The sequence below is a fragment of the Tupaia chinensis genome, unplaced genomic scaffold, assembly GCF_000334495.1.
Source record: "Tupaia chinensis unplaced genomic scaffold, TupChi_1.0 Scaffold148234_1, whole genome shotgun sequence".
Classification (NCBI taxonomy): Eukaryota; Metazoa; Chordata; class Mammalia; order Scandentia; family Tupaiidae; genus Tupaia; species Tupaia belangeri.
Window position 1 is genome coordinate 684839 of NW_006208084.1, and position 9145 is coordinate 693983.

General features: G+C 57.8%; 1 protein-coding gene and 1 long non-coding RNA gene across 3 annotated transcripts in view; one reads left to right on the plus strand and one right to left on the minus strand.

Annotated features, from left to right (window-relative positions):
* Positions 1–3157: 3157 nt before the first annotated feature.
* RASD2 (RASD family member 2) overlaps positions 3158–9145 on the minus strand; it is a 14045-nt gene continuing 8057 nt past the window's right edge. For both annotated transcript variants that reach the window (XM_006170321.3, XM_006170322.2), the window contains one exon: positions 3158–5582. In XM_006170321.3, the coding sequence (XP_006170383.1) occupies positions 5053–5582 (530 nt within the window). In that variant the 3' untranslated portion in view covers positions 3158–5052. The remainder of the gene's footprint in view (positions 5583–9145) is intronic.
* Positions 4823–8615, plus strand: LOC114006469 (uncharacterized). Its single transcript, XR_003548181.1, has 3 exons — positions 4823–4909; positions 5521–5603; positions 8355–8615. It is a non-coding gene; the product is annotated as an uncharacterized LOC114006469 (long non-coding RNA).

The window sequence follows — 9145 nt, forward strand, 5'->3', positions numbered from 1 at the left end:
CCGTCCAGCTAAACCGGAAATGGCTCCGACCCTGCAGATGGTGACAGTCAGAGAGATGGAGGGGCCTGAAGACACAAGGAGCCTGGCTGCCTGAATGACCATGTGGGGCAGAGCAGCTACTCCGTGAAGTCTAGCCGCCTGCTCCAGGGGCTCAGCCGTTGACTGGGGGCAGTGTCCTACCTCCTGAGCTCTCTGAGCCAGTTCTCCGAGTTCTGCTGGCCTCTCCCTTCAGAGAGCAGCCCTCAGCCAGCTGGGCCAAGCAAGGCCGAGAGCGAAATGTGCTTAGGACTCAGACATGGATTCTAGCCCAGCTCTGCCACTCACTGGCTGTGCAACCTCAGGCAAGTGACTTTACCTCTCTCAGCCTCCATTCTCTTTTAGAAAAAAGGGTTCACAGTCCTTCCACATAACTTTTCAAAAAGTGTATTTTATTTCTTTTGTAAGAGACTGTGTGCGCATATGGACAAGCACATGCCTGTGCATGCAAGAGAGAAAGAGGGGAGGAAGAGGGAGAGAGACCTTCCACATAGCTCTGACATCAGGAGCCAGTAAGAGGACACAGGTGCAGGACCAGCAGTTGGCGTAATGGCTATATCGCTGGACTCCCATGTAGTCAACCACGGTTCGAGTCCCAGACCCGGTAGCTTAAACTCATGCCAGGTGTGTGTCCATGCGTGTCTGATCCTGAGAGGAGAATGGAGGAGAAGGAATTGTGGCATGGCCATCTCCCCTGGGGGGTGATTTCTCGCTTTCTGTCTCTCTGTCTCTCTCTGTCTTTCTGGCGAGCGCACGCGCCCTATAGCGAGTCTTTCTGGGGAGCGCACGCGCCCTATAGCGAAAACCTGTACCAAAAAAAAAAAAAACCAAAAAAACAAAAAAACAACCACCACCAACAACAAAAAACAGAGGACACAGGTGAAAGGCCAACACAGCGCTTGGGGGCATGGCAGACCAGTAGCAATGACCAGCTGCCTCTCCCTCCCCCACTCCCAGCAGCCTTTGTTGCTGAGCCCCTGGCAGTCCTCCCATCAGCCCCCTCCAAGCTGTGACGCAGACTGAAGACCGAAGTTTTTCTTTTGAGTGACAGGTTCAGGGAGGCAGAACCGAATAAGCACTTCAAGTTGGCAGCACAGAATTCTCTGAAACCAGATCCTCCGCACTCCCTGTCTAGTGTGGGGATTAGGCTGGCTCTCCTGGGCTTGTCTCAGAAGGTCTGACCTAGAGGGAATTCTCCAGCTGTAGCCTTCTGCCCAGGGCTGAGAGGACATTTGCTGGGAAAGCCTTTCTCCTGTGCCGCTGCTGGTTGCTGTTAACCCCTTTCCAAGGCAAGAACCGTGGGGTGTAAGGAGCAGCAGGGCTGAGGCTGGAGATGGAGCGAGCGTGTTCTGTTTAGTAACGATCGGAATGCTGTGGGTTATGTAAGAGGATTATTAATTCCTTCTTGCAGAGAATGTCGGGGCGGCGAGGGGCTGGAGGTGTATATCTGGTCCAGCCCCCTCCTCCTAGAGAGAAAGAAAGGAAGGCCCCGGGTGAGGGCGTGACATATTTGCAGCCCCCGTGGAGGCAGGGGGTGGCCGCAGGGGGCCAGCTCCAACAGGTACAGCCCTGACTTCAAGGCAGAGGGGAGCGTCTGTCGCGAAGGTGGGTGCTTACAGAGAGCAGGACCTACAACGCGTCCTGTGGGCTCGTCTCCTCACTGACTTTCTGTGGCTGGTGTGGGCCGAGGGTTGGAGGAGAGCAGGATCGGGAGCCCGCCCCGCAGTTCCCTGTGCCCCGGCCCTGCCTGGGCTTGACTGCACCACAGCCAGGCTCTCGTGGTGTCATGATGTCCACGCAGGGCTTGTGTCTGCCGGGCTGTGATCTCCCGGTGGCAGGGACCTTGCCCACCACTCCCTCTTGGTGCCTTTGCTGATCCGAAGAACAGACCCGTCTCTGTCTGCCAGAAGCAGAGTCCTTTCCTGGCCCAGTGGAGGAAAGAGCCTCAGGGTGTGAATGCCCCATCCGCACGTCATTAGCTGGGCACCTCGGACAAGATGTTGTGCTCTCTAAGTCTGAGCCCTCCTTCCGCAGCGGGGTGATGAGGAGTCAGTCCTCACAGGCTGAGTGACAGGAGGAAGGTGTGAGCTATGCCGCGTGGGGCGCACAGTAGGTGCTCACAGACTCCCTTCCCTTCCCTTCCCTCCACCCATGGGAAACTGCAGATGCTCTTCGGGACCATAACCTCCCTCTGCACCCTCCTGCCACCTCACCCAGGTCCTGTCACCTTTCACGGGGCACTCACTGCCTGTCCAGTGTTCACTGAGTGCCGTCCAGAAAGCCGTCCTGTGTGTCAGCCACCCACGGACGTAGGTGCATCCCGACCACGAGAGCCCACAGTCTCAGTGCCCACGGCCGACACGTGGGTCCTGTCCCGTGTACTCGAGGACACTGGGTCACAGCCCTGGCCTCTGCCCGCCAGATGCTGGTAGCACCCATCTTGACAAAAACCCGGAACCCGCAGATGGTGTGATGGTTACGTCACTGAACGCCCACATGACCAGCTGCGGCCCAAGTCCCGGACCCAGTGGCTTGAAACTCATGCCAGGCACATGCGCATGATCCAGGGAGGAGGATGGAGAAGGGATTGCAACATGGCCATCCCTCCTGGGGGGTGATTTCTACCTTTCCCTCTCAGTCTCTATCTCTCTCTCTCCGGCAAGCACTTGTACCCTAAGGCAAAAGACTCTAAAATATCTCTAAAATTAAATGCTGGCCCAGCCACAGTGGCACAGGTGTCACGGGTGCCTGTCTCTCTCAAGAAATAAACTTTTTTTTAAAGGAAATTTCCAGGCATCTCCAAATGCCCCTGGGTCTACAGAATTGTGGACTCAGACAGGAGGCGCCTGGTGGAGCTGTCACCCGGGGCCTCTCATTCCCAGCCCGGCCGCTCCCCAGAGTACATGGACAACTCGACATCACACCCAGAGGGCCTGTGGGGGGACGGCCTCCCATCATGGAACACTTTTCCCCACCCTGTGTGAACTGGAGGACTGACCCCATGCTGACCCGTCGCAGGGCAAGAGTTCCAGGCAGGTGCGACCTGGGGAGGCAGAGGCCAGCTCTGGTTGGAAGGAGGCACCTCCTCTTGGAATCCAGAAAATACACGCGGTCAAGGACACAGCTTTGTAACAAACCCACTTTAATCGATAGTATACACAGAGATCCAGGGCAGAGGGGCAAGACAGGCTGAGGACAGGCCACACACCCGTCGGGGCTGGGTACCGGTCTGCTTAGAGAGTTCACGCTGGGATGAGGAAGGACAGACACGGGGCGGAGAAGCTGCCGTGAGTGGCAGGGGTGGAGGCACAGACACAGGCAGGGGCCGGGCTGGGCTGCAGGCACGGGTGTGCAGAGCTGGGGCCGGAGCACGTGTCCATGTGTGTGTTCGCATGTGTGTGTACATGTCTATAGGGGCGCGTGTACACAGTATCTACAGGAGCCCTCACAGACCGATCTAGGAGGGCACTGAGATAGACGCCCAGATCCCTGAAAGCCCCAGGGCTGAAAAAGCATCGGAAGGGGCACGCCGAGGTGGGGACTGAGGGCCCAGAACTAGCCCTGCTCCTGCCACTCAGGCTTGCTCTGTGGCTTAGGGCAAGTTACTTACCCTCTCTGGGACTCAGAAGGATTCACCAGATGATCACCACGGTCCCTGTGGCCCTAAACTTCAATGTTCTGAAGGAGATTAACATATAAAATCTACTAGTTAAGAGCTATTTAATAACAGGGCCTTTGGTTTCCAGGTTCGACACCCACCAGGCCTGAGTCCCAGCCCAACCCCAGCACAAGGAAAGGCCCCACTGTGAGCTCCTCTGCCTGATCGCTCCCAAGCTCCCAGTTCTTCTCCTCACCATCAATGCTGCATGCGCAGAGGCTGCAGGGCAGCAGGGGTGGGCAGAGGCCAGAGCTGGGATGAACAGGCACCCCTTACCCTTTGTTTACTAGCACACAGTGGACCCAGCACCTAGTAGGTGCTTCATAAATGATTAAGAATGAGCATGAGCACAGCAGACAGCCTGGTTCTAGGACAAACTCTGCCCTGAACTAGCTAAGGGTGGGGTGAGGCCTGGGGCACGTCACTTCCTCCTCTGGGTCTGTTGTCCCTCTGGGCCCTGGGCAGGAAGGAGAAGCCACCCTGGCCTGCCTGCCCCTATACAGCGTCTGTAAACTGGAGCTCGGTACGGAGGTCAGTGTCTAGTTGCAGGCAGGCCACGGGATCCTTTCTGGGAGTCAGGGAGGAGCTGCCCCGCAGGCAGCAGAGCTGAACTGGGCGGGGGCCTGGCCGAGGAGGGGTCACTAGGCCTTTACAGTACAGTGATTTCCATTTCTACCGCGATACGCGACATGAAACAGCTGCAAGGACACAGAGTACAACCGTCGGACGGAGGGCTCGGGAGAGGAGGCCGGAATGGTTGGACACACAGCCCGGCCCCTGCAAACACCGGACAACACTGGCTCCATGCTGGAGCAGCTGGGGCCAACTTGCTGGGGGGCTGGGCACTGGGGGTGGAGCAGCTGACCCTGAGACCCGGCACTGCAGGAGGGGAGGGCTTCTCTCAGCTGCCCCCTAAAGTGGGGTTATACCAGGAGACAGCTGGCTTCTCCCAGCAGCCCTCTCTCAGGGGCTGGTCTCATACTACGGCTTATTCCAGGGGGTTCTGCTGGCGGCAGGATTCCTGGTCTCTCTGGCCTCGGCATCCCTTCCTACCGCAGGTCTGGAAGGCTCCGACCCGGCTCTCTGCGGGAGTCCTGCTGACTCCCACTTTCTCTCCCTTCCTGCAGAGCTGTGTCCTCCCACGGAGCAGCCCATGGCACCGGGAGCCACGGACGCGAGGACTCAGAGGGAAGCGGCAAGAAGGCAGGAGAAGGGGTACGAGTTGTGCCTGGGGCCTCCGGTGGTGCCAAAGGTCTCTGAACAAACTGCTGCTGGGGTCAGGTCGGGCTGCAGGCAGCGGGCGTCTGGGCCACTTCCCTTAAGGCACTGCCCGAGCCCCACCCCAGCATCCCTCCCACTCACTGGATGGTGCACTTGTCCCTCTCGCGGGCCTGGCCCTCCCGAAGGACCTTGGCCTTGATGTACTTGAGGTCGCTGTTGACGCTGGGGCGGCGGGCGAAGGGCGAGACCATGCCGTAGGCGTCCATCTCCTTGACGCGGCGCATGCAGAAGGGCCTGGGGTGGAAGGCGTCGCCGTACTGCACAGAGATCTTGCGGTGCAGGGCAGGGCTCATCTCGTGCGGCAGCTTGGCCATGCTGAAGAGCACGTAGAACATCTCGTCCACGTTGGTGTTCTTCTTGGCCGACACCTCGAAGTAGGCGCAGTTCTCGTCGCCCGACACCAGCAGCTCGGCCTCGGTGCTGGGCACCTGGCGGCATAGCTCGCCGTGGTCGTTCTTGTTGCCGCAGATGACCATGGGCAGCTCCGCCGCCTCCTTGGTCTTGTTCTTCAGGCAGGACTTGACCTCCAGGATCTGTTTCTGAAGGCGCTTGACCTCGTCGAAGGACTCCCGGTTGTCCAGGCTGAACACCAGGATGAAGACGTCGCCTGCGGGAGAGAGCCCCGGTGGTGAGTGCGCAGGTCCGGCCCCTCCCACCCTCCGGCAGCCCCTCTGCCCCGTGGTCCCAAAAGGTGTGCAGAGCACGTCACCAGGCCGGACTGACTTAACCCTCGCTGCCACTCTAAAGGGTAGTGGCCATTCTGCCCTTTTATTTTCAGAGCAGGAAACGGAGTCTCAGAGGAGCCTAATCCTTCAGTCGCGGTCACAGGGCTAATAGAGGGCTCAGCCTGGCTTACGGGCGGTGACTTCACTTTGCTTTTCCTTTTGGGGCTGGGGATGGAGGCAGGGACCCGAGTGGACTGTTAGGATAGCGCCATCTCCGTGAGAGTGGGAGTCTGGCCTGGTCTGTGTGGTGTCTCTCTCTGGGGCCTGCTGCAGCGGCTGATCCACCTGTGACCACAGTGTGCTGCAGAGGGCTGGTGTCAGGCCGGCCTGGGTTTGCATCCTGCCTCCATAGCCCAGCCACACGGACTTGAGCAGGTCCTGTGACTTCTCTCCACCTCGGTTTTTCCATCTGTCCAATGCAGCTGAAAGGCTGCCTCGAGAGATGATTTGGAGGGTTATGTGAGATAATGACTGAACAGAGGCATGTGTTCTGTGGTCTCAGGGTCAGTTTACATGAGGACAAGAACCTGCCGGGAGCCGCGCATGGTCACCTGCTCCACACCCGCTGTGCCTTTGACATCTATGGGGGGGGGGGGAATTATCTTCCTGTTATGAGCCAACTAAGGCTCAGAAAGGGCAAGCGACTTGCCCAGATCACACAGCTTCAAGGGGCCAAGATTTCAACCTGAGTCTGCCTCACGAGCCCATGGCTGGCACCTAATAGGTGCTCACTGCTTTTTGAATAAGTCAATTAGATGAAAAAGCCAGCACTAGCTACCAGGCCCCCTATCTCCACCACAGCTCGCTGTGTCACTCACACCAAGGCTCTGCGTCTGAAACAGGACTGTGTGGTGCTGGCTGGAGTGACGGGGAAGACACGTGGACTGCGGCCTCCCTCCCTGTTTCCAGATCTTACCACAGTGATCACAACCCCATTCTTACAGCACTTTCACTTAAATTCGTAACAACGTGTGACACAGATACAGGATTCTTGTCACAGACGAGGAAACTGAGGTTCGGAAGACTCAGCGACTGGCTCAGGGTCTCCAGAGTCGGAGAGCCAAGCAGCTCCAGCTTCGGGAAGAACCTCCTCGCCCTGAACCCCAGGGCACACTATTCATCTCCCACAATGGCACATGCCCCATTTGGAATTGTGCTCTGGCCCGAGCGTGCCCTGGCCAATGAGCTCTGGAGCAGAGGACTCTGTCACCTGTGTGTCCTCATCTCCCCAGGGCTGGGGACGCACACAGGGCGTGCGATGAAGCTGGTGGAATAGATGGGGTGGGTTGAGCAGCAGCCTGGCACCTGGAATGGCAGCACCAGCCTGGCGACTGCTTCTGCGTAAGCTGCCAAACTGCCTCCCATTAGGCTAATCCTGGGTCCCTAAGGACTTGGTGGCCGTGACATATTCAAATGCGAGAAGGCAATGCCAAGCCTCAAGGACTGCCCTGCCCGGCAGCTAGAAAGAGCTGGTGGAGGAATGAAAGGCTTTCAGAATGTTCCAGCAGCAGGTTGGAAAACGAGGCCCAGGCTCATGAGGGAGCAAAGCAGGCAGCTAACAGATGTGCTCGGGACAGTGTGCACATGAGGACGAGGAGGACACAGGCGCCAGTATGGGGCCACGGGCATGGATGTCAGAGTGCCCAGGCTGGTGCATTCGCACCCCTGGGGAGGGGCAGGGAGCCAGGGCTGAGCAGCGCTAGATGTGGGCGCATCTGTGCACTCTGTGAGTGACTGAAGACTGAATCTGCAAATGTGCACATGGTCCCTGTCCACACCTCTCCCTCTGACTCTGGCCTTATTTAGTCCGTGGACACCCAGCGTCCTTCCTGAGGCTGGAAGACTGACATCCATGCAATACCCATCATGTTCTGGGAGCTTCCCACATGTGCTTTCCTATAGTCTTCATGGTGCCGGGGGAGTGGGGCCGGGGAGTGAGGTTATGTCCCCATGCAGAAGTCACAAAGTGAGTAGTCACACATTGGAACTACTGTGTGATGCAGCCAGGATTCAAACCCAGGGCTCCTCTATCTACATGCTCTGCCTTCAAAATCCGGGGGAGGGGGGGTATGGAGCCAGGTGGTCAGCAAGCACAGCCTGGACGAGGCGGCCGTCTGCCCCGGGCACTCCAGCATGCCCACCCATCAGTGTCAGCGTTGGCCGAGGTGTCAGGGAAGGGTGGGCACAGCGTGGTTTCTTGCTGTAGGAGGATCTCATCTGGGGAGGGGGGACTTGAACAACGTCTGTACAGGCTGCCTGCTCCTCCCTTCTCGGTGCCCAGTGCCAGGAAGGGATGACTTGGGCATGACTCTGGGGATCTCGGAGCAGGCTCTTCAGATCTGCGGGCTCAAGCTGGGCACTTTCCGTCTGCTCTCCAAGCACTTTACATACCTCCCACGATGACCTCTGAGATGGGGTTAAGGTGGTGCCACTCTTATACATGAGAAAACTGAGGCATGACGAGCTAAAGCCACTTGCCCCAAGGTACAAAACCAGAAAGCAGTGGCACCAGGATTCGAACACTGGTGGTCAGGTTTCTGGGCCTGCTCCCTTCAGTATCACAGCAAGCTGATGTCATAGGAATGACAACCCTGCCCCATGTTGCCATCTGTGCCTTAGTCCCCCACCATCTCCCTGTCCTTTGCTCCCAGCAGGGCTGAGAGGCAGAGGGAATGCAGAAGAGCCTGACTGCTGTGCTACCACCTTGAGCAAGTTCTTCAACCTCTCCGGCCTCAGTTTCTCCACTCAGAAAATGGGGACAAATCCCTACCTTACAGGTCAGTCGTGAACATGAAGTAAACATGAGCTTTAAGAACAGAACCGGGGGGCCGGCAGGTGGTGTAGAGGTTAAGAGCTCTGGACTCCCACACGGCCAACCACGGTTTGAGTCCTGAACCTGGCAGCTTGCTGTCTCACTCTCCTTCAGGGACCAGCAGGTGGCGTGATGGTTAAGGTGCTGGACACACCCACATGGCCGACCATGGTTTGAGTCCTGGACCTGGTGGTTTGCTTTCTCACTTTCCCCCTCTCTCTCTGTCTCTCTCTGGTCAAATTAAAATAAATGAATAAATAAATAAAATTAAATTAAATTTAAAAAAAGAACAGAACCGGGCCACAGCTGTGCTGAGTGCTAGCTGTTGCACTTGTTGCTGCTGGTAGCACTGCCACGCCCCTTCCCTCGGGTTGGTCAACGCCTGAGTCTGACCTCTCGGAGAGGTGGCAGAGGTCTGGGTATCCGGGACTTGAGCTCTGTGGGCTGAGTACGGGCCCTGGAGCTCAGCTGGCTCGCCTCCCAGAGGAGGATGGCAACGGCCTGGCCAGCACTCTGTTCCCTGGAAAGGAATATCCGCGGTGTACATCGTATCAGCCCAGTCATCAGCCCCAGCTCGGGGAGGCAGCACGGCAGCCACAAGGACCCACCCAGCATCCAACAGGATGGAACTGG